The 25,759-nt window shown below is 39.4% G+C and overlaps 1 protein-coding gene across 1 annotated transcript in view; it reads right to left on the bottom strand.

The window, feature by feature from the left end:
- Positions 1-25,759, bottom strand: part of TPRG1 (tumor protein p63 regulated 1) — a 144,868-nt gene that overhangs the window by 53,633 nt on the left and 65,476 nt on the right. The window contains exon 4 of the mRNA XM_004278486.1: positions 19,508-19,684. Within this exon, the coding sequence (XP_004278534.1) occupies positions 19,508-19,684 (177 nt within the window). The remainder of the gene's footprint in view (positions 1-19,507; positions 19,685-25,759) is intronic.

The following is a 25,759-nucleotide window of genomic DNA, read 5'->3' as shown; positions in this document are numbered from 1 at the left end:
CTTTGCCAAGATGACTTCACCTTCAAGTGAGTCTCCGTTTATTCACTTATAAAATTCAAAATTAACCAACCTTCCTGCATTTATTATGAGATCGCACATGCATGTGTGTGTGTGACAGAGAGAGAGAGAGGAGAATCAAATCAAATAATGAGTGTGCAAGGTGTCTTGCAGATTCCAGGACACTAACATACTGGGAACAGACATTACTATTCTCTCTCTAGCCAAAATTTTGCCTGACCCATTGATTCACCCACCTCAGAAACAGAGGTGAGATGTCTGTTGTTGGCTTTATTTTTTCAGCACTCCCACAGTAGGAAAAGTCTAGGTTTTGGTGTCATAGGGATCTGTGTTTCATCCCAGGTAAAGTGCTGGATGGCTTTGTGACCTTCAGCATGGTTCAGATAATTTTTCTTTTCTTCAGTTTTCTCATCTGTAATATGGGGATAATAACACCTTGCCAATGGTGATATATGAATTCACAATGACATATCTAAAGAGCCTAAGGCAGTGCCTGGTCCACGGCAGCTGTTCAGTAAATTGTAGTGGCTACCATAATTATTTACCACCCTTTTCAAAGGACCAGTGACAAACAATGGGAAAGGAAAGCTTCTTCCTTTACCTGCCAATCCCAGCCCTACTAGCCCTTCCAGCTGTATCACTCACTTGCTATGCGGACTAGGGCATACACTTGGTGCTCAATGAACCTCGGAATGATTTTGTCATTCTGCTTTTTACATAGGCCACCACTTCAGCACTTCTGCTGCCACCCAGCAACTGCCCAGGGAAACGGCACAGATTTTAAGAAAATTAGGATTGAAAGAGATGGTTATTTGAAAATTCTAAGAAGCAATGAGGGGAAACCTTTTTTTGAAAGACTCTTCCCAGCAATGACAATTGACAAAGGCACAAGGGATTAAATGCTGAGATCAGGTCAAATTTAAAACTACTTCCATAGAGTATAATTTCTATAAAACCACCTGGACCTTTTTTTCACCTTAGTGTATCACTCTTATTATTATTTTTAAGAGAAATAACAGTTTCCTATTATAGAATTTTGGTCTTGAAAGACACCTGGAAGATCACAGACTGCTCTCATCATTCTACAGATGTTTAAAAAACAGGCCAGAGAAGAGAGAAGATATTCAAGTGTAATGTCAGGGAGCTCATTCATGGAAAGTCGAAACTCTTATTCTACATCTTCTATCTACCTGGCCAATGAGTCATTCTCTAGATGTTTCCAAAAAGCAGATTCCCTGTTTTCTGATGACACAAGGAGAAGAAAACCTAAAATGCTGGAATTTACAGGCTTAAGTCAATGAACAACCTCCTTGGCTGTTTCTCCATCTTTAAGCTCTACTCTCAGCTTTGCCATTGGGGGTCTGGACCACAGTCCCCTAAGACCACAGTTTACATCTATAAAATGAGGAAGATCGACCCAGATACTCTAAATTTCTTTCCAACTCCAAAAACCTATATTTCTTGGCACTCATTCTCATTTATTGAACGATAATAATAGCACATTGAAAGAATTTAAACACATCATAAATAGCAGTTTTTTCTGCAATAAATCAGAAGAAACCAATCTTGAACTTTGACTCTGCCAAGTGTCCCCCAGTCCCCAGGTCATTCCTCCAGATGGATTCTCACCAAAACAGACCCTTCACAGCCCGGGGGCTCAGCCCCATCTGTTAAACTAGCCTCTTCTCACTTGTATTTTAGCTGGTACACATGGGTAAGGTTTCTTCTTTCTGACATGATCTATGTCAGTGGATCCCCTAATGAAAGGCATCCAAAGTGTTAAAAACAAAAATCATATATTTAAAAAATAAAATAATACTAATAAATAATACATCACTAGTGATTAAGTTATGATTCAGAAAATCATGGGGAGAGCCCCAGCTTGTGACCTTGATGCCACATGTTGTCATATGTGTTTAAGATGGATCTTGAGAGGAGGATCCAAAAAATGAACTCTGATCCAGAACATTGGCGTGATCATCTCTTTACTTGTGTTTTTGCTTATGCCTGGTTTTTTGCTGTGTGTTTTCATTTGTGTTTTGTTTTGAGTTCTGAAAAGAAAAAACATGAGGATGTTAACTGGGGAATTTCTAAGGACAGATGATTCCCAAAAACGTTATAAGATTGAATTGCTGAGTCCTAATAGTCTCATTCAGTGAAAATGGAAAGAAAATACATAAACTAAAAGGATGCTCTCCATAGAGAGACCAGAAAAAGCTAAACTGGTGGGGCCTGAAAAACCAACATTCAAACATGGATTACAAAGAGCAATAGCAAAGGCAAGAGTGACTTACGTCTGAAAGATCCAATTCCCTAGCTTCCCAGACTCTGTGATTGGATTCCAGAAAGAACCAGGCTCTTTTTCAGAGAACTGACTTCTCTCTTTAAAGCCAAATCCCTAACTTGGATTCCATTTGTTCTTCAGAGTCCTGCCATTATGACACTGAAGACCAGAAGCATTTCCCCCAGAGAAATGTAGTGTCTCTAACACTGCTGGGTTTTCTTGTAATTCAGAGCAACAGAGTTCAGAGAACCTCAAAGTGGATGCCCTCACACTAAGTGTATAGTGAGTACAGAAAACATTTTAGGGTGGTTCTCAAACATTTCCTAGCAGGGGTGGGATCCTGCCCTCTGCAGGAATTCCTAGGCAATAACTTCCTAAGGAGGTATTTCTCATTTAAATATAACCTCCTGGCAACCAAATATTTATCTAGAGGAATAGCCCTGTCCAATCAGGCACCTGGGTTCAGTCCATTACTCAAAAATAACAGTATTGTGGCATTTGGGGAACGCCTCCTCTCAGAGATTTGCCAAGAAATAGCTCAGCAAAACCCCACCATCCTTGTCAACACGCCTCCCAGGGCATTATGAGTGAGTGGACAGCACCGCACCCAAGATCAAATCCAGGGCATTCTTGGCACAGATTTCCAAAGGCAAAGTCAAGAGCATGTGTGACAAAATCCTTGCCTGTTGCCCAGTTCATCCCAGTACGTGATGTAACTTGATACTTGCTGAAGATGGTAGGTCCATAAACCCTAAGGCAATTCTGTTTCCAGATTTCATCGTCGTCCAAGCAAATCTCAATGACTTTGCTCCATTGGAGTCTGAGGCCATTAATCAGTGTTGCCTTCAAGAGAATGATACTCAGATTCTCATTTATGACTTCTCCTTTCCACACTTAGGTCAAGCATCCAACACTTCTCACCAGGACTGACTCAAAGATCCGATCATATTTTTCTCAGTGCTCCAATCCATCCCACACACCACTATCTGGTGTGGTCAGGTACTCACCAGTCACTGAGTACACAGTAATGTGCCTGCCACATACAAATGTACTATAGGCCGTAGGGACACGAGAGAGGCAGAAAACCTCTCTGCAATGAAACCTTTATGACTCCCACTAGCCAATCAAACTATATACAACCTCCTTATTCTGCCATTTGCCATTCTCCATGAACAGGCTTTCCTCTCCCCCTCCTCTCTCCCACCACTCTCCCTACACTCCAGCCACCCAGGAGGCTACTCATGGTTTCTGAAGCAATGTTTTATACTTTTGTATCATCACATCTTTTGATAATACTCTTCCCCTAGTCTATGAGGCACCTTACTGCTCTCTACCAAAATTCATCAGTCTGTCTCTTTAGCAAAAATTCCCAACCTTAAAAAGAAATAATTGGGGCTTCCCTGGTGGTGCAGTGGTTGAGAGTCCCCCTGCCGATGCAGGGGACACGGGTTCGTGCCCCGGTCCGGGAAGATCCCACATGCCGCGGAGCGGCTAGGCCCGTGAGCCATGGCCGCTGAGCCTGCCCATCCGGAACTTGTGCTCCGCAATGGGAGAGGCCACAACAGTGAGAGGCCCGCGTGCCGCAAAAAAAAAAAAGAAAAGAAAAGAAATAATTGCTTCATCATTGTTCCCATAATACATTGCTTCTGTCTTTCACTTAGGGTTTGTCATGTTATGTTTTGTTCTGTGAAAATTAGTTTTCTATATATTTACTCTCCCTGTTCCCAATTACAGCTCAGACAGAGGGCAAGACCAATATATAATTCATCTTTCTTTCCCTACAGAGACTACTAGGCACTGTCTTCCATTTGTCAAATCATCACATTAAAACTATTACAATTAAAGCTTGTTTCCAGAATCCAGGTGCAGCAATATCCAATTTACTGTGAAGGAGAAAAAAATGCAACGGCAACACACAAAGACTGTAACTATATGAAGTAGCTGAAACAACTTTTTAACTAAAAAATCAAAGATTATTAATTACTTAATGTTCTTAATTGTAAGTCAGGTTTTACGCTAGAACCAGCTTCCTCTGCCTGCTGCCACATCACCAAATGGTAAAAAAAAATATAACCCTAGTTGTTTCAGGTGGCCGTGTACTGGGTTTAAGGCCACTTCTCCATGCATACCTGTAGAGTCGTCCCTTCTTATACGTGCCTCCTGCTTGGTCTAAACTGAGGGCTACCATCTTGTTCCTAGGAGAATTTTAACATGAACTTTCCCTGCTCCCAGAAAGACCCCATCTCCCATTAACAGGGCTTAGGCTTTCTCAAACCAACTCATCAAGTTCCTACTTCCATCAGAAAACAGGCTCCAGTTCTCCATTATTTTGCTGCAGAGTAACAGGCCTCGAGTTGAGTGAATAATTAACATTTCTTTCCTGTGAAACTTACAGCATAGACCTGTAGTCCTAACTGTCCCATCAGTGACTCAGTAACTTTTCAGGTAGTGTCTCTCTATTAGCATTTTGTAATACTTTAAAGGATACTTGTAGAGTGCCACCTTCCTAATTGAAAAAAAAAAAAAAAAAAAGCAGAGCATATTGGAAAGCAAAAAGAAAGTAATGTGTCTGGAGCACCTATAACAGTCATCAGCTTGGCACTCCTCAAGTGTTCTCATTTAATCTTCACAACTCTATATGGTAGATATTTATTAACTCCAAAATATGAACTATATGGCTGGGTCCAGGGAGTTTGGACTAAGAGAAGAGCAGGGGGGTAAAAAAGAGGAGAAAGAAGAAGAATGTGTCAGTTGAAGCTGGAAAAAAAAAATGTATCAAACACCAACTCTGGCCTATATTCTCTCCACTGGTTCCATTTTTCCCTGGGGTCTGCAAAATGAATGCACAAAAGTTCAAGTTCTGCCACCAATGTTAAACACTTTCCCAAAACAAAAACCGTCATTGGTCACAATATTCCTTGACTGCTGACAAGGAGTTCTTACTGTTCTCATTTCACAAGAGCAATGGTGGAAAGAAGGTTATAAAATCATTGGTCCACAAGATGGCAGAGACCTTAAAGGTTGTCTAATTTCATCCCTTTCATGTTACATGGGGGTAGAGCAAGTCTCTGAGAGGGGAAACAACTCTCTTTCAAGGACACACCGAACACTGAAAACACAATAGGGATAAAAATTCAGATTTTCTTATTCCCAGCCCAGCAGAATCTCCATGGTGCATTTCTAAGTAGTCACATTCATTTGACTTGGATTGATGAAGGCTAGTGCCCTTCAATAGCAGAGCAGATAGCTAAAAAGAGAGACCTCCCCAGCCCCCACCCTGCCTCTCCATGCCTACACCCATTCCGTCCACCTCCCAACACCTTGCTGCCTCGATTTCTTAACGTGAAACCCTCCTCAAGAACTCACATGAACTTCCCAGGTCTCTTAGCTGGGAGTAAAATGCCACAGCATCAAGGTGCACATCTGATTTTAATCCCCCAAGTCTGTTTCCATCATCACTGCTAAAGCCTTGTGTTTATATACCTTCCCCCAAGTAGCCCAGCATGATTTATGAACATTATCGCATTACACAATAAGTAATTATTCTAAGAGATAAGTGGGCAATTTGATTCATTTTATACACTGAATCAGACCCATTTTCCAGCAGTTCCAGAAATGGTCCTACAGTTTACAGCAAGGGCTTTCAAACTAGTTTTACCTGTGAACCCCTTCCCTCTAGGGAATGCCAATGCAAGTGACAGATACAAGCTGAATTACTCTAATTCTTCCAAAAGCCATAGCTCATCAACAACTAAATATAAAACTCATCTCCACATCGGTGTCCCCTGGGCCCTCATGTTGGCCTGTTTTGAGTTCCTCAGAGGTGCCAGGCTCTCTCCCTCCTTTATACAAACTCTTCTCTCTCCCTGGACTGCTCTCCATAACTTCCTTCACCTTGTCAACACCTACTCATTCTTTCAGTCCGAGTTCCAGAAGCCCTTCCTCAGAGAAATCTTCCTTCATCTTCACCCTCCGATTTAGGTCTAAATCCTGTAATAAATGCTCTGATCGCCCTCATGCAGTAGGTTACCTGTCCCATAGCCTCCAGCGTCTACCTCCTGACATGCATGGCCTCGTGTGGCATCCACCCCTTGAGCATAAGCTGGATTTAGCAACTTGCCTCCAGTGAATAGAACATGACGGAGGTGATAAACTGTCCCTTCCAAGATTAGGTTACCTAAAGACTGTGGCTTCTGTCTTGTTTAATCTCTCTCTTTCCCTCTCACTTCCTCCCTTTTTCCCTGTGAGGGAGGCCAGCAGCCATGTTGTCAGTAGTCTTAGAGAAAGGCTCACACGGCAGGAACCGATCTCTCTGGCCATCAAGGACTTCAGCCTGCTGACAACCACATGAGTGAGCTTGAGATGTCACGGCCCCAGTGACCTGAACCACAGGACTCAGCTCAGCCACACCCACAGTCCTGACCCAGAAACAGAGAAATAATAAATGATTTTTATTTTATGCTACCAAGTTTTGAAGTAGTTACTTAGCAATCTATAATTCACATACCGCATATAGCTCTTCTTCAAAGCACTTTCACTGTTGTGATTTTATACTTATTGGTATGATACTTTGACTGTCCCCTTGACCGTGAACTCCGTGAGGGCCGAAACTCTCTCTTTAGCACAATGGCATCACAGTGCCCAGACCACCATCTGGTAATGGCAAATGCTCGGTAAATGTCAGTGGCGTGAATAGTTTATTCCAACCATCGACTTTTCCCCTAGCCAAGCAGGCCCCCAAATAATAAGCGTGACGAGCGTCTTCCACTTGTAGGCTCACAGCTCCTTCCCTCACTCTCCTTCCCATACAAAGAACACCTGATTCGGTCATGACCTGCCAGAGCTTCTACTGCAGCCAAATCTTCTCACATCCATGGTCTCCTTTTCTCATCCACTGACCCAGTTCAGATTATTATAATTTCCCAACTCTACCCTCAGAGAATCTGAGAATCTCTCCCTTAGCCTGCCCCTTTCTCCAATATCTGTTTCCTCCAAACCATGTCTTATATTGTTGCCCCCCAATCTTCCCAAAGAAAAATGCCAATTGTTTTAGCTCATCCCCTAAAACCTTCAACGTCTCAGATCCTAAGATGATTAAAACCTAAACACCTCATATTACAAATATCATATGATATCACTTATATGTGGAATCTAAAAAAAGGGTACAAATGAACTCATTTACAAAACAGAAGAGTCACAGACGTAGAAAACAAACTTATGGTTACCAGGGGATGGGGGGGGAGGGATAAACTGGCAGATTGGGCCTGACATATACACACTACTATACATAAAATAGATAACTAATAAGAACATGCTGTATAGCAGAGGAAACTCCACTCAATACTCTGTAATGGCCTATCCAGGAAAAGAATCTAAAAAAAAAAAAAAGAGTGGATATATGTATATGTATACTGATTTATTTTGCTGTACACCTGAAACTAACACAACATTGTAAATCAACTATACTCCAATAAAAGTTTAAAAGAATAAAAATAAACACGTCATATAATTATCCAAAACTATTCAAAAGCTTCCACCATGCCTTCTCAACAGCTGAGACCCAGCCCCACAGGAGAACTGGCATGATCACACTAGTTGGGCATTCGTCTGCTTATGCCTGAACTACTCCTCACTCTCTGCCCCAATTCTGCTCATCCTATAAAGACCTGCTCAAATTCCACCTCCTCTCTAAGACCTTCCCATATCTCCCAGGAGAAATTCTCTCTCCCTCTCCTGTGCCCATGGCACTGTTGGCTTTCCACTGGAGCAGTAATCAAAGCCTGGTTAAAGCATTACATCATATGTGTCTGTCTTCCCATGAGACCATAAACATCCTGGGGACAGAATCCAGGTCTCATCACCTTGTCATCATCATGCCTGCTACATGGCCAGAGCTCAGGAAGGACTCAGTGAATGTAATCGAGTTACTACTTTGAAAGAACAGACATGTAGGGAGCGCTTTTTATTTTCAGAACGCTGCTGGGAGGGCAGATGACTAAGTCAGTGGCTTTTTTTTTTTTTCTTTTTTTAAGCAAAGAGACCACAAACCACTTTTGAAGCCAAGAAAAAGATGTGATTGGAGGGAAATGAACTGCTACCTTTAATCCTCCAGGGAGTTTGGAAAAACAACAAAATGCCGGCTTCCACCAGATCATTTCTTTTCTAATTAAAAGTTAGTTGGATTCCTTTGGAGCACTCAATTTTCTGGTCAACAAGAAGTAACCAATGCTATCCACACCTCCTCCCCTGTCCTTCCACCACCACTCCTGGAGTTAGGCAACCCTTGGGGGTGGCAAACACTTCAGCTGTTTGCTCCATGCTCATAATTAGATTGTCTAGACAGGAGATGTTGCTGGAGCAATAGGAAAATATTTTACAAGGCGTTCCGCAGAACCACGCTTTATAACAGTGATTAGGACGCACTGACAGACACGAAGCCAGCAGAATCAGCCTGGGCCATGAGCTGGTTTCACCCAGAGCAGAGGAGAGGCCCCTTTGAAGCTCTCATCTGACAAACGTATGCCCAAATTAGAACTCTCGGGGCACGGAGCAGCTCGTTGGCCTTTGGATCTCAGGGAGCAAGGTTGAGGTGATGGGTTACTGTCTGGGATGCCCTCCTCTCTCATGCCTTCCTCCTGCTGATACTAAGTCAACAGGGACAGCTCCTAGCCTCTGCTTTCACCAGCGTCTCTACGGACAGGATGAGGGGTGACCACCTCAAGCAACTTCCGAGCCTCTCTCCTGCAGCATTCTATCCCTTATATTTTGCAGAATGCAAATTTTCAACGGCATGGAGAGATAAATGTGTAATGCCTACTCTTGCAGGAAGGCATTTCTAGGCCTGACCTTCCCACTCAGCTTTTGTTGGCATATCAATGTGACAGCAACAATATTTTCCCGCAGAAAATCTTAGACCTTTTTCACAGGAGTAATTGATTAGGTAAAATCATTCAGCCCTCTAAGATGAATGACTTGGGGAAATTGCTACATAAATAGAGTACCACAAAAGCACAGGATTTCAAGACCAAAAAAAAAAAAAAATTAAAAAAGGAAAAAAAATTTAGAGATTTAGGGATAAATTAGGAATTTGGAATTAACGTATACACACTACTATGCATAAATAGGTAAGCAACAAGGACCTACTGTATAGCATAGGGAACTATATTCAGTATTTTGTAATAACCTATAAGGGAAAAGAATCTGGAAAAGAATACATATGTGTGTGTGTACATGTGTGCATGCATATATATATATATATATATATATATATATATATATATGAATGCCTGAATCACTTTGCTGTACACCTGAAACTAATACAACATTGTAAATGCTAGGAGTTGCCCCCTGTTGACTTAGTATCAGCATGAGGAAGACATGAAAGAGGAGGGCGTCCCAGACATTATACTTCATAAAAAAAATTCAGAGATTTTATAAGTGAGGAAACTGAAATTCAGCCAGGGGAGGAGACTTTCCTGATTAAGAAAGTAGATCAGGACCCAGATCCCTGAATCCTCAATCAGTGTCTTTCTCCCAAACCTATTATAGAAGCTTACATCCTTCAAGTGCTTATTACATACCAGATATTTTTCTAAATATTTTATATGTATTATCTCATTTAATCTTCAACATGGACTGAGATAGATACTATTACCCTCTCCAGTTTCCAGGTGAAGAGACTGAGGCACAGATTGTTGTGTGACTTGCTCTAGGTCACCCAGAAGCAGATCTAGGATTGGCTCCCAGGCAGCCTGACTTCAGAACCTGCTCTCTAAGCTCTAAACTACTTATCCTCTACCTCCTGATTACAGACTTCAGATAGGAACAGAGGTCATGAAATGGGGCCCATTTATCCTCAAAAATTACAATGCATTTGAGGACCAGTAGGAACTAGGTGCATGACAAAGGGAGGAGTTGAAATCAGAGGATCTCATGTTCGAGACCCCACCATCATGTTATCTGTTTGATTACATACAAGTCACTTGACCACTCAGTTTCCTCATCATTATCTCTTGTGGGCATATTTTTAAAAATGGGAGAGTTAGCAAGTAAATATGGATTTTTAGAACTCTTTAAGTAACAATTATTTTAACACCTTACAATTTACAAAACACTTTTATATCCTTTATTTAAATCTATAATGACCTATGAGTTAGGCCTGACAGGGATTTTTATTATTGACATTTTATAGATCGGAAATTGAGAGCCCAGGAATTAAAATGAATTGTCTAAATTCAAGCAGTAGGAAAATTGCTGTGGCTAAAATTGGTCATAGCTTTAACCTAATGGTTAATCTCATAGAAACGGAGTCTTCCTCTCCCTCCTCCTTTTCTGGGAGGTTATAGACTCAACAGGATTACAAAAATTAAATTTTAATTAAAATCTGGGAATGAATCCAATTATGATAGAAATAAGATATAGGGTTCTCATCTCAGATAAGGAACAATAAAGGCTATGTACTACCAACTAATTAAGCTAGTTACTCTGTAAGATCAACCAGACCTTTTACCATTTCCTGGTTTTGTGTCTGGTGAATGTTCTAACCCAAAGAGAATCTTCCTTCATCTCACAGATAAATGATCCATAGCCTGTAGGTGTCTCTTCCCATCACACTCTCACTTCATATTAAGCCAAAGGCAAATCAGTGAATAAAACAGAACAGCTCTGTTTTGTAAGTACCGATACGTGGGATACACGGGCCCAGGTTCTGCTAAGTTCCAATAGACCTCTTCACAGCTTCTTAAGAGAAGCAGAAGCTACATTACCAGGAGAGGTTATCTTCACCCAGAGAGACAGAGAGGAGGAAACGAGAGGACAGAGGATGAAAACACAGAATCAAGATCATAGACAGAGAAAGAGGAGAGGGAAGGGAAAGGAAGGGACAAGGAGGGGAGGGGAGGAGAGGGGAGGGGAGGGAGAAGAAAAGGAGATAAAATATTATTTATTAAAGGAAAAGAACACTGGACAGGAAGTTAGAAGAATTGATTTTGAAGCCCAACTCTAATACTAAATAGCTGATGGTGCAATGAATCCCTGGACCCCTCTTGGTCTCACTTCTTTCATCTCTAAAATGCAGTCAGTCCATGCTATTTATTCTTGCTGTTGAAGGTCAAATGGCACGAGGGAGGTAAGAGCTCTTGGTAAACAGTGTCAGCATTGCCTTCTGCAGCCAGCAGGTGCTAATGTTAAGTCACTGCATTTTCTTATAACAAGGGAATGTGCTCACTCTATTCAGGCTTTCCTCTGGATTCAGTTTATGATTATTTAGCAGGTGATTTTCCCTTGCCTCTTCCTCTTTTCCCTGCCTGATGAACTCTGACTTATAATGGTGACTTAATGCCCAACCAAGAAGGGCTAACTGACTTGGAAATAAAGATAAAAATCAAATTAATCTACTTAGTTCCATGTTAAGAAAAGCTTTCATCTGGGAGAAAAATCAGAACTTGTTAACACCTGATATCTATAAGGCATATTACAAAGCGCTTTCAAATTATCTCATTAGATATGTACAATAAGACTATTAATGAAACAGAATGACAGTATGAACGACCTTTTGAAAGATGAGGAAACAAAGTTAACAGTTGTAAAATTAGGACTGAAATCCAAGACTCTATCCTCTGTTCAGAACTCTACTATGGAGGTTTGCTAAAAAAAACTGAGCAGAACTTTAAAAACCATCCTTTCATCACACCATGTTTCTACACCTGGGGGGGCCCAGAATAAGCATTTTAATTTTTAACAGCATGCTAGCTGCTGGGACACGCTTTCTTACTCTAACCCAGGATGAAAATCTGAATAAAGCCACACAAGTTAATTAGGAGGCCCAGAAATACACCAACTCTCTATGGTAATAACTGGGTGCCTCATGGGAAATCAAATAAAACAAGCCATAAAAAATGAAATTTGTCTGGTAAAACTAATGAAAGAAGGGAGGTGAAGGATGAGAGAATGTGAGAATAGTATGAATATGAAGATTTCTTATGTCTCACCATGGAGCTTTAATATACACTGCTGAAGATGGCATATCAAGTGGAAGCATATTCTTTAAATAAATAACCATGATATAACTAATAATAATAATTATAAGCAACTTTAAAAAATGAATGATAGAGAAGTATAAAAAGAAGAGGAAAAAGTGGGTTGTTAATGTTAATGAGTTTATCTTAGGAAGTAAATAGATAATATTCAAAAAAGATAGAATTAAGATTACTATAAATTACACTTATAGTCATTAGTAGAAAAAGACTCTAAACTTTCTTGATTAAAGAAAAATATGCTCAATGGAAAACAAAGGAAATATAGAAAATACGGTAATATATTTAGAAAAATGCAATAATACAAAAATCAAGATGGCAGAACTAAGACTGTAACTGTCACATTAATATGTATAAACAGGTTAATCTTACCAATTAAAAGAAAAGACCCTCAGGTTGGATCACAAAGTAAAATTCAATCATATGCTGCATACAAGAACACATCAAAAAATAAAGAAACCCCAAAAGTTTACAGTAAAAAACAGGCAGAAATATATGAAGAAAATTCAAATAAAAAGGACATAAGGTTTGCAATATTCAGCAGACAAGACCAAAAGCAAGGAAGACATTAAAGGAGATAAACTTTATAATGAAAAAGATTATAATCTAAAATAAGGATTCCACATCTATAAATGTTCCTACATCAAACAAGACAATACGAACATTCATAATGTTAAGTCACAAAGTTAAAAAAAAAAAAAGCATAATGGTTAAGGAAAATTTAATTCTCCTCTCTCAGTCTATGAGTAGATCAAGTAGCCAAAAAAACTTAATTAATGAATAATAGGCAAAGACAAACAAGACACAAAGAACATAATGATAATGGATCTAAGTACCATTTATCGAATTCTATGCAAAGAAAGCAGAGACTGCACATTCAAGTATTTATGAAATGTTGATATAAATTAACAATTGAAATGTAAAAATATTCAGTAAAGCCCAAGGAGTAGAAATAGTAGAGAAGACATTTTCTAAACACAGTATAATATTAAAACTAGAAATTAATAGCAGAACTCAAGGGAGTAGGCACATTATAGTCAAACTTCTGAAAACTAAGATAAAGGTAACATTTGAAAGCAGCTAGAGAATACACAGAGGAATAGCAGGTCAAATGACTGTGGACTTCTGTCCAGAAATTATGGAGGCCAGAAAACAGTGGAACAACATCTTGCGAATGCTGAAAGAAAAAAATGTCAAGTCGGAATTCTCTAACTAGAGGAAATATTCTTTAAGAATAAAGGCTAAATAAAGACCTCCCCCAAAATAAAAAATAAGAAATTTTATCATAGTAGATTACACTACAAGGAATGCTAAAAAGTAATTTTTCATGTGTAAGGAATATGACCTCAAAGAGAAACTTGAATCTTCTGGAACAAACGAAGAGCATCAGAAATGAAAACATGTGCATATAAAAGATAACTTTATTTTCTAATTTCTTTGAAATACATATGATTTCTTAAAGCAAAGTTTATAATGTTATCTTGTGGGGTTTAAAATGCACATGGAAGTAATATGCATGACAACTGCAATGTAAAAGGCAGTGAGGAGGGGATATAAATGGAGCTATATGTATATTGTATACATATATTTTAATTTTCTGTGTATTATAATGTTCTGACATCTTTCTGGCAGGGAAGAGACTGCCCCTCTTAGGGGTAGCCAACTCTTAGAGATAGCAAAATGCCCAACACATGGATTTTGATATGCAAATTAAATAATCCAGAGGCATACCTCCTCTATCTGGCCCATATTTCCCATAAGGCAATATTCTTTTGCCTTAGCTAAGAACCAGGTACCAGGCAACCAGGAACCACCTGCAGTTTAAAGTCTATCAAAATTATTCATACTGGCCAATCATAAACTGTTTACCCTGCCCTGCCTTGCCTTTCCTGTGGAAACTCTAAAAAAGATCATGGCCTAAGTTGTCCCCCAGCTCCTGCCCCTCTGCTTCTTGATGGACACTGTGTCTTCCCTTATGGCCCTACATGGCATATGGTGACTCCCTTTCTGGGACTTGTGAGTGTAATAAACTTCTTCCTTCAAAGCCTCATTCTTGTTACCTCCTGTGACTACACTGACTTTATCATGCCATTTCCAACATTTACATTCTTAGAACAATGGATTTACAAGGTTTCTATGTTTTAAGTGTAGTGTTATAATATTAAGTGTAGTGTTATAATATTAACTCTAAGTGCATGGTGAAAAGTATTTATATTATAATTTCTAGAACAGTGGTTCTCAATTCAGAGTGATTTTACCCCCAGGGCACGTTTGGCAATGTCTGGGGATATTTTCCATTGTCATAACACAGAGGCACGGTGCTATTAGCACCCAGTGGGTAGAGGCCAGTGTTGCTGCTAAACATCCAACAGTGCTCAGAACAGATTCCCACGCCAAAGAATGATCCTGATCAAAGTGTAAATAGTGCTGAGGTTGAGAAAACCTGCCTAAAGCAACTACAAAATTATGTAAAATGTTATAGCTAAAAAGCTTATATATATTGTATTGGGTTGGCCAAAAAATTTGTTCAGGTTTTCTGTAAGATCTTATGGAAAACCCCGAACGAACTTTCTGGCCAACCCAATATATAATTATGAAGAATTATATATATGTAATTATATATATAATTTGAAGAATATTTATATACTTACAAAGAAGGTTGAAAAAAGTACAAAGAAATAAAAAGTAGAAGGGGGAAAGAGAAAACAAGTAATAGGTATCCTTAACTTCAATCATATCAAAATTACTAAATTACAAAAGGAACTAAACACTCTAATTAAAAGGCAGAGATGATCAGAACAGATTAAAAGTATGACCCAATTATGTGATCTCTACAAGAAATGCACTTTGAATACAAAGAGAGATAGTAAATGGATGAAAATATATATACTATGTAAAAATAAGCATAAAAATGATAGAGTGCCTATAATAATATGAGATACAAAATAGATTTCTAGACAGAGTATTGCCAGAGATAAAAAGCAACATTTCATAATGAAAAAAGGCTCAATTCATCAAAACGGCATACCAATCATGAATGTGTGTGCATCTAACATAGACTCTCAAAATACATGAAGCAAAAAATAATAAAATTAAAGAGACAAGAGAAAATCCCACAATAATAGCAGATTTAAACATTCCCCTCTCAGTAACCAATAAAAAAAAAATACTAGACAAAAATCAGTAAACCCATAATCTAAACAACATTATCAAACTCAATGAATTAATTGATATCTATAGAAAACTAAACACAAAATTCTTTTCACATGCACACGATACATCCAGAAAGATGTACTATATAGTTGCGTCAATAAAAATGTCTCAATACATTTACAAGGATTAAAGTCAAAGACAGTATATCCTCTAAGTTAAAACTCAGTAATGTTAAAATATCTAGGAAAACCCAAAATATATGGAAATTTTCCAGTACACTTTCTAAAGCATCCATGGGTCGAAGAAGAAATCACAAGGAAAATTAGAAAATCTTTCTAACTGAATGATAGTATAAACACAACATACCCAAATCTGTGAGATGTAGGGAAAGCAGTGTGTAGAAGGAAATTTATAGATTTAAATGCTCACGTTAGAAACAAAGAAAGGTCTAAAATCAATGCTCTCAGGTTCCACATTAAGAAGTTAAAAAAAGAAAAAGAGAAGTAAACCAAAAAGTAAGTAGAAGAAAGAAAAAAATAAAAGAAATAGTAGAAATCAACTACATAGAATCAATCGTGAAAATTGGCAAAGTGAAAAGCATGTTCTTGTTAAAACCAAAAAAAAAAAAAAAACAATAGGTTCATCAACAGAAAAAATAAAGAGAGAGAATGCAGATCATGAAAATTAAGAAAGAAGACATTAAATGGATAATAATGGAATATTAACAACTATATGCTTTCAAATAAAACAACTTAAACTACAAATTCCTTGAAAAATATAATTTACGAAAACTAACACAGAAGAAAAAAATACGAGTAACCCAATATTTATAAAACAAATTAACTTTATTATCTAAAACTATCCCACAAAGAAATCTCAGGCCCAGAAAATTTCCTTTGTAAGTTCTATCAAACATTCAAGGAAGAGAGAACACCAGTTATACACAAAATCTTTTAGAAAATAAAAGAGAAGGGAACACTATCCAGCTTGTTTTCTGAGGCCAGCATAACACAAATACCTGGCAAAGACATTACAAAAGAATGAAAACAATACACTAATATCCTCATGAACATAGACACAAAACTCTTTAATAAAACATTAGCAAGCTGAATTCAACAATGTATAGAAAAGATAATACACCATGACTAAATGTGTTTATTTTAAGACTGAAAGGTTGATTTAACATTCGAAAATCCTATTAACAATAGGATTTTTTTAAATTAGGCAAGCTGATGGAAAACTAAATATGCATAAATAAATAAATCTTGTAAAAAATTAATAAGAGGGGAGTAACTCTACCAGATATTAAAATGTAATAAAATGTTATAATAATTAAAATCATTTTGTACTCTAGTAAACAGATGAATGGATAATCCAGAAATAAACACAAATACACATGGTAAAATATGTATTGATAAAGGAGAGCATTGAATAAATGATGTTGAGAAATCTAGCCTGCCATCTGGTTAAAAAAATAAAGTTGATTACTTATCTTTTTTCTTACTTAAGGTAAATTCCAGATGAAACATAAGTTTAACTATTTTTTAAAATAAATTGTAAAAACTTTAGAAGAAAAGGTGGAAATATATTTTATAATTTCAGTGTGGAGAAAACCTTTCTCAAAAAGAAATAAACTCAGAAGTCTTGAAAGATTGATACATTTGACAACCTAAAACTCAAAGACAGTAAAACATAGCACTATAAAGTTAAAAGAGATATGACAAACGGGAAAAAAAATTTGCAATATATATGGCAGAAACAGGACCAAGTTCTTTGATATATAAGGAGCTCTTACAAATCAGTAAGAGAAAAATCAATATCTCAATAGAAAAAATATGGGCTCTGATGAAAAATAGGCAGTTCACAGAAAAAGAAATAAAATTACTTTCTAACCTAAGATAAACGCCCTCAGCTTCCTTCAAATTCTAGTGATGGAAATTAGAACAACAGTAAGACATTTTTCTTTATTTCCCTGGCAAAGAAAAAGAGTTTCATAATACAGGATATTGGTGAGAGTGTGTGAAAAAGGATGCTCACACACTGAGGGAGCATGAACTGGCATCACCTGTTTAGAAGGCAATTTGACAGTAGCTGTCAGTTGAAATTCACATGACTTTTGACCTAATAATTCTGCTTGCAGAAATTTACATTACAGATACATTTGCACATATGCGCAAAGTCCTGTAGACAAGGATATTTATAGCAGCTTTGTTTGTCGTAGAAAAGATAAAAATAGATATCCATGAATAAGGGGCTGGATAGATAGATTAGACTTGAAATGGAATATTCTGCACTATTAAAAGGACTGAAGTTAATCTTTCCATGATTACATAATAAAGTCTCCAAGGTATATTTTTGGGTAAGATAGCTTGAGGCAGGACATTTTATGGTATGTGTACCCGCTGGGTAAAATAATTTGTGATAAATGTATGTGTATATCAATATTACAAATATGTGTAAACCCACATATATACATACAAAGACATTTTTATTCTTATATATTTGCAGATTATTTCTCAAAAAAAAAAAGAATAAAACACACGAAACTGCTAACTATCACCTTTGAAAATAATTCTGGAAAACTGAAAGTCTGGGTTAGGAGAGATATCCTGACAATAAATAATTTTTTGCGATATTTAAATAGATGTTTACCACGTGCCTATATTATTGAAAAATCCACCAGTTCAAAAAAGTCAGTGAACTAAATCAATCATTTCTAGCATCCATGAAAAGAGCAAATAAGAAATAGGTTTCTGATATGATATGCTTTATGTAAGGAAACCCAATCACTTGATCGGCCTATACTTTTTTCAGTATTTTAGAAAGATTTTTCAGCCAGGTGCTTAAAGAATGACAACAACAAAAGGTACCTGCCCTAAAAGAGCTCACAGTTCCATGGGAAGAGTTCACATTCAGAGGTTCAGAGGAAGGCAGCTGTCCTCCGGCTTAGATTTAAAATGTTGAAGAAAGTCAGTTCTTCCTGAGACCATAACAAGAATTTGCTCAGTTCAGCAACCCTCCTCTATAGACCTCACCAGGTCTCTTGGTAACTGTCAACCTCTCCAAGAGAGGTGATGTCCCCTCCTCCACTAAGCTTCCAGGAAAGATCCCAAAGAGACTTCTTTCAAGAAGTCTTATTAGCCCTCTTGGGTTCTGTTCATTAAGCTTTGTAGAATAATTTCAATTCCCCAAGGCAAGTGACAGCTGCTGGGGGTGAGGATGGCAGCAGGACCCCAAGAACAAGGCCCTCCAGTGGTTGCTGTTATAAAGCCACACTGGTGCATTTGGCCGCACCTCTCCCTGGAATGTTTTGGACCTGGTTGACCCTGTGTGGTAGGCATTACCTTTGTAGAAAAAGTTGCAGGAACATTGTACAGCAAGGAAGGGTAGAAATGGTCAATTGCTTGGGGCTAGAAGCCACGGGTTAAAATGTCACGAATAAAGGCACCAAGGTGTCTAGAACCAGACTGCCTTAATTAAAAGCGCTGGGTATTTTGCAGGTGACAGCACTCTTAGGAGACAGGGGGGTATTCAGGCTTACCTCACAGATGGGAGTGGTACTGTATGGTGTTTACTCTACAGAACTTTTTCCTACCTTCATTCCTTTGGTTGCTCTCTCTTCCTTCTGCTTGGAATATTCTTAAGCTTTTGTTCTTCGGCTGACTCCTACCCCATGTCAAATATTGGCTCAAGCTCTTCTCCAGGAAAGCTTCTCTAATCTCTACCACAGGAATTAGGTGAAAACCGCTTCCTCCATGTCCCCACAGCTCTTTCCACTTTACATTCAACCACTGACTTGTCAGGTACTCATATTAAAGTACAAATGTACTTAAAATTGTATCCGTGGTGTCTGACGTAGAGTGGAAACTCAAGGATTGTTTGATGAATTCGGCGACAGCGTCACTGTTCTCCCCTGGATTCTCCCAGCTTACAGCACTGAACTGAACATGGTGATTGTTTCCCCTGCCTGCCCCACACCCACTGCACCACTTTCCTGAGTCTAAGACATCATACTCACTTGTCCAGTGACATTGTAGGGAAGGAAAAGTTGCCCAGGCAGATGCCATAGACAGCACTCAGGGGAATCCATTGCAACTGCACACAGCTGAGCATGATGAAGTCGTATTTGCAGATCAAGAGAATCCTGTCTGTGACCAGCAAAATCCTCTCCTTCTCATTGTTCCAGCGGTCTGTCCTGTAAAAAATAACCACAGAGAACAAAAGTTATTTGCATAATCTTTCCAAGTTGAAAATAATGGAATTGTCTGAAACATATCTACTGACACAGAAAATAATGAGGTTTGATCACCTCGGAAGAAAGAAAAGCTGAAGAATGCCATCCCTTCTCTCTCATTCCAGCCCCATGACTAAGGGAGGAGGGAAGTGGAGGATCACAGGGAAAGGATTTGTTTTGTTTTGTTCGTTTTATTTTTTGGTTTTTTTGGCTGTGTTTGGTCTAGGTTGCTGCGCGCAGGCTTTCTCTAGTTGCGGTGAGCGGGGCTGCTCTTTGTTGCGGTGCGCGGGCTTCTCATTGTGGTGGCTTCCCTTGTTGCGGAGCACGGGCTCTAGATACGCGGGCTTCAGTAGTTGCGGCATGCGGGCTCAGTAGTTGTGTCTCACGGGCTCTAGCGCGCAGGCTCAGTAGTTGTGGCGCACGGGCTTAGTTGCTCCGCGGCATGTGGGATCTTCCCGGACCAGGGCTCGAACCTGTGTCCCCTGCATTGGCAGGTGGATTCTTAACCACTGTGCCAGCAGGGGAGTCCACAGGGAGAGGTTTTACGGCCACAGAGCTCAGAGGTGATTAGCCTTGACAGGATCCATTAGGGGAATAGCAAGATTGTATCATGTTGGCAGTCAACTGATTCATGCTCCTCCATGTCTTCCCAGTTCTCTAGAAAGCCTTCATGGAGCACATCTTCCTCAAAGCACACTAAAAATAATCTTTGTTCTAACTCAACCTGGATGACTCACTAGGCATTAGTTTATGCTAATCTCCAAAGGTCGCATTGCTGACTGAAGATAAAATGGAGACTTGGGGCTTCCCTGGTGGCGCAGTGGTTGAGAGTCCGCCTGCCGATGCAGGGGACACGGCTTCGTGCCCCGGTCCAGGAGGATCCCACATGCCGCGGAGCGGCTGGGCCCGTGAGCCATGGCCGCTGAGCCTGCGCGTCCGGAGCCTGTGCTCCGCAACGGGAGAGGCCACAACAGTGAGAGGCCCACATACCACAAAATAGAAAAAAAAAAAAAGGAGACTTGAATATAGGTCCAGTGACCTCCACCCAAGCCATCACTATTTCAAGCTCATTCTATCATTTTCTTATGGTATAAACATAGCGAAACAAGTGAACTGAGATTCTTACAAGCCAAAGACAAAGCAGACACTGGATAAGTGTTTACTGAATTGATTTGCTTCAGATTTGAGAGCCTTTCAGGATACGCATGGAAAATTCTGAGAGTTAAGAATCTCTCCAACAGAGAGAACAGAGAGAACCAGAAGCAATGGCTTCTGGTTAAAAGAAAGGGAGCATGGTCTGAAATTCTCCTCACTCTCAACGCTTTTGCTGTCTGTCTGCTACAGCCTTTGTATATAGCACTGCATGACTTATATGATAACCGGTTCAGTGCATGTTTTGTCTTCCCTAAGAGACAGAAAAGGATGATTTGTGACTGATTCATATCTGAACCCCCACTACACAGAGTCAATCTAATGTAAAAATTAGGACTGGGCACCCTGCTCCCATCCATTCTCACATAGTAACCAGAGTGCTATTCTTCAAATACAAAAGGAATGATGTTACTCCCCTGTTCACTCTATTAAATGACATCTTTTTGATTTCAGAATCAAATCCAAGTTACATAACATGGACTACAGGTCCCTGTATGGTCTGGCCTCTGCCCAGCACCATCTCATAGCAGGCTGAGAAACTCATTGTTCAAGTCATGGTTCAAATGCCTCACTCAAAGGAGATTTCTTAAACTCCGATATAAACTTGTCCCCCTATTACATTTTCTCAAAGCTTTCTGATCCTTTTCCATTTTCAGCACTTCTCATAGTTTGTAAGAAGGAACGATATGTTAAAAGTTTAGTAACTGGTACCACATGAACACTGACAAATCAGAATGGACACCAAAGTACAGAGGGTAGGGCAATGCCAGTGAGTGTCATCTGAGGATCATCGCTATGTGTGTGTGTGTCGTGTCTGTGTGTGTGTGTGTTCCATGAGGGCTGTGACTGTGCCTGCGGGGCTATTTACTCTGTTCCTGTCAAACAGCCTGCTCTAAATAAATATCTGTTGAGTGGTAAAGGAGTGCCAATCATAATCATTTTGGAGGCCTTTGGGCTGGGTGAGTAACTGGGGATGAAAACTTCCAGCTAACTAACTCCGTAAGATTGGCTGTTGAGCCCGTCTGTAGCTTACGTTCCTTATCTGTGAAATGGAGACAGTACTCATCTCCTAAGTTTGGGGAGAGGATTAAGGGACATGATTCTCAATCGGTGGTTTGTACATGAGCTGTTATTATCATTGTCAGGGACCTAAGTGTCCTTGGGTAACCCCAATATGTGCCATTCCTCAATGTAGTCTAAAGACAGGCGAGACAAAATTAAAAGTTTAATCAACAGGAAGAGGAACAGGAAGAGACGTGAAGGAGAGAAAAAGGGAGATGAAGGAGGAAGAAATAGGGAGAAACAGAAGGAAAGAAGGAAAGATGAGATCATGCCTTATTATATGCCGGCCCTTATGCTTGTACAAGTATTAGCTCTACATCTCCCCACCACCCTTTGAAGAAAGTCACATTGAAAGTCACTGAGCTAGAATATGGTAGTAGTGTTAGTGATGTAGGGTCAAGAGATCTGGTTTAAATCTTGGTCCTATGGTTTCCATCCGCTCTAACAATGCTGCAATATTCAACTTCTACTCCACCAAGAGAAGGAAAGAATTCTTGATAATCTGTTTAACATTCTCCGTCTTAGTCAGAAAGAGGCGAGGATTCTGAAATGTTGTATCAGATATCTACATAAATTTCTCTAAATAGATTGTATCTACTTAGCAGCAAGTTATAAGCTGCTGCCTAATAAACCAGACTTGTTTTTAGTCTAAAAAATCCTCAGATCTTAGTTTAATGGTTTTACTGAAAATGTTAGCACTCCATAATGAGATTTATTTTAAAAGGTAGAGGATGGATTCAGGAAAAAAAAAAGAGAGAGAGAATTCTTTTTAGGAACAGAGTGCTCTGCTGTGACACAGACTGCATAATTTACATGTCGGAAAAGTCTGAATCCAAGTACACACACAGGCTTAGACATAGTTTGGGGCCACCATCTCTAGCTTCTGGGTGGTAGATTTATTTATTTAGACTTCAATCACGCCTTTTTTCCCAGAGAACTCTTGGAGAAAACATTGAATTTTATATTCCTAATATTAATATAAGTTTGGCGGTAATATTCAGAACAAATATAGGAGTAGGAATAACAATAACATATTGTGTTTGTGTAGTCCACGGACATTCACAAAGCTCTTGAATATCAATGCTTTTGTTTAATCCTCCCAACGATCTTTTGGACTAAAAGCTATTACCCTCATTTTAAGGATAAGAAACTAAGGTCCAGAGACCCTTAAAATGACTTGCCCAATGCTTTACATCTAGCAAGTAGTAGTTCAAGGCCCTGAAATAAGTATGGAGACAGCAAATCCAGGCATAGTGTTTGCTTTCTCCATGGGACCACTCACCCCCAAATAGAGGACCCTTCAGTGTGGTGTGCAAGTGTGGTAAGAGCTATCTCTGGAAGGAGCTGATGTGATGATCTATACCACTCCTGAAAATGTTATCTCTGGGAAACAAAGCAAACATCTATGACTGTCCCCTCCAAACTTTGACCTCTTCCAGTGTTCCTATCTTGGAGGAAAACCCTTCTTCCATCCGGTTATGTATGCTAGAGACTTAGGAGTCTTTCGGGACACATCCTATTTCTTCACCTCACATGCCAAGTCCTAAACATTCTACTACCCAGACATCTCTCAAAACCATCCACTTCTCTCCGACTAGACTTTCACTATCTTAATCCAGTCTTCCCACATCTCCTGCCTGGACTCGTGCAGTCCCCTTCTCACTGGGCTTGGGCAACTAGCCACCTGGACCTGGTTTATCTACATATACTTTATTTCCCTCCCAGCCTCATCCCATACTGCAATGAGGTAGACCTTTTTAAAAACAAACCTGGGGCTTCCCTGGTGGCACAGTGGTTAGGAATCCACCTGCCAATGCGGGGCACACGGGTTTGAGCCCTGGTCCCGGAAGATCCCACGTGCCGCAGAGCAACTAAGCCCGTGTGCCACAACTACTGAGCCTGCGTTCTAGAGCCCACGAGCCACAACTACTGAGCCCACATGCCGCAACTACTGGAGCCCGCACACCTAGAGCCCGTGCTCCACAACAAGAGAAGCCACCGCAATGAGAAGCCCGCACACCGCAACGAAGGGTAGCCCCTGCTCGCCACAACTAGAGAAAGCCCTCACGCAGCAACCAAGACCCAATGCAGCCAAAAGTAAATAAATAAAAAAATAAATAAAAACAAATCTGTCTGTCCTTTACCTCCCAACCCTGGCTTCAAACACTTCAACAGTTCCCCATAGCTCTTACAAGAAATGACAATTTTCACCTGGTCTAAGAGGCTCTGTAGGGTCAGGTCTTACCTATTTCTTCAATGATATTTCAGACCTCTGCACTCCCTTCTCCTTGATCTACTTTCAGTTTCTTGGACTCAACGACGCCCACTCCTGCTGAAGGGACTTTGCACGTGCTGTTCCCTCTGCCGGTCACGTTCTTCTTGATCTTCTTTACTTAATTAACTCCTATAGTGCTGAGCTCAATTACTCCTTACTCTGGAAAGCTTTCCCAGACCTCCAGGACTACCTCTCTTCTTTCTAATATATACTTTCATAGAACTTCACACCTCTCCTTCACAGCACTTCTCCCAGATGCAATGTGATTACCTAATTCATGTCAGTCTTCTCTCCTATACTGTAAACATCACAAAGAGAGAGTCAGTTCTTAGCATGGTGCCACCACTGTAGTAGGTGTCCAAAAACTATTTCTGAAATGAATTGGTGAAGAATTAACAATTCTTGTGCAGTGCAACCTATATGCTTTGCCTCATGCTGCTTGAAGAATTCTATCCACAGTTGTACAAATTGAAATACTCCCTCATAAAACAGCACATTTTCAAAAAAAAAAAAAGTAACATTGGGAAAATGTTCATACCAAAAGAGTGAGAAAGAGGAGGATACAAAATGGTACCTTCAGTGTACTTCCAATTTTGTAACAACAGCAAAATATGTAGATCAAAATGTTAACACTGATTATATCTGAGTGCTGGGATTTCAAGAGACTTTCATTTGTTGCTTTTATTAGCCAAAGTTTAATTTTTTATGATAAACTTTCTACTTTTATGATAAAAGAGATATATCTTTTAAAATTTTTATTGAAATACAGTTGATTTACAATGTTGTGCTAGTTTCAGGTATACAGCAAAGTGATTCAGCCATACACGCATATATAAATATATATATTCTTTTTTTACATTCTCCTCCTTCATAGGTTACCACAAGATATTGAGTATAGTTCCCTGTGCTATACAGCAGGTCCCTGTGGGCTATTCATTTTATATATGGTAGTGTGTGTATTTTAACCCCAAACTCCTAATTTATCCCCTTCCCACTATCCCCTTTGGTAACCATAAGTTTGTTTTCTATGTCTGCGAGTCTATTTCTGTTTTGTAAACAAGTTCATTTGTATCTTTTATTTTTTTTAGATTCCACACATAAGTTATATCATGTGATATTTGTCTTTGCTTGCTTAGTATGATAATCTCTAGGTCCACCCATGTTGCTGCAAATGTTGTGAATTCATTCATTTTTATGGCTGAGTAATATTAAAAGAGATATTTTTTAAGTAAAAAAATCACCTATCCTTCAGGTTCCCAGCTTAAATGCTATCTGTTTAATGGCACCTTCCCCTCACCTCCCTCGCCCCCAAGTAGATACCATCTCTCTTTCTGTTAAATACACACAACCTTTATCAAGGTTTCAATTGTGGCCTTAGTCACAATTTTCTGTACTTCTCCTTCCGTTCCCCACACACATGATGGAAGACCCTATGGTGTAGAGTCAGTGACTGAGCCCTATCTGGGTCTCCTCACTGTGCCCAGCATAGAGCCAAAGAGAGAGCAAGGTCTTAGTAAATGAACAGAGCATGGAATAAAAAATTAGAA

Source organism: Orcinus orca, chromosome 5, assembly GCF_937001465.1.
Source record: "Orcinus orca chromosome 5, mOrcOrc1.1, whole genome shotgun sequence".
In the NCBI taxonomy this organism is placed as follows: domain Eukaryota; kingdom Metazoa; phylum Chordata; class Mammalia; order Artiodactyla; family Delphinidae; genus Orcinus; species Orcinus orca.
Note: the sequence above shows the minus strand (reverse complement) of the source record. Positions and strands in the feature narration are given on the sequence as shown.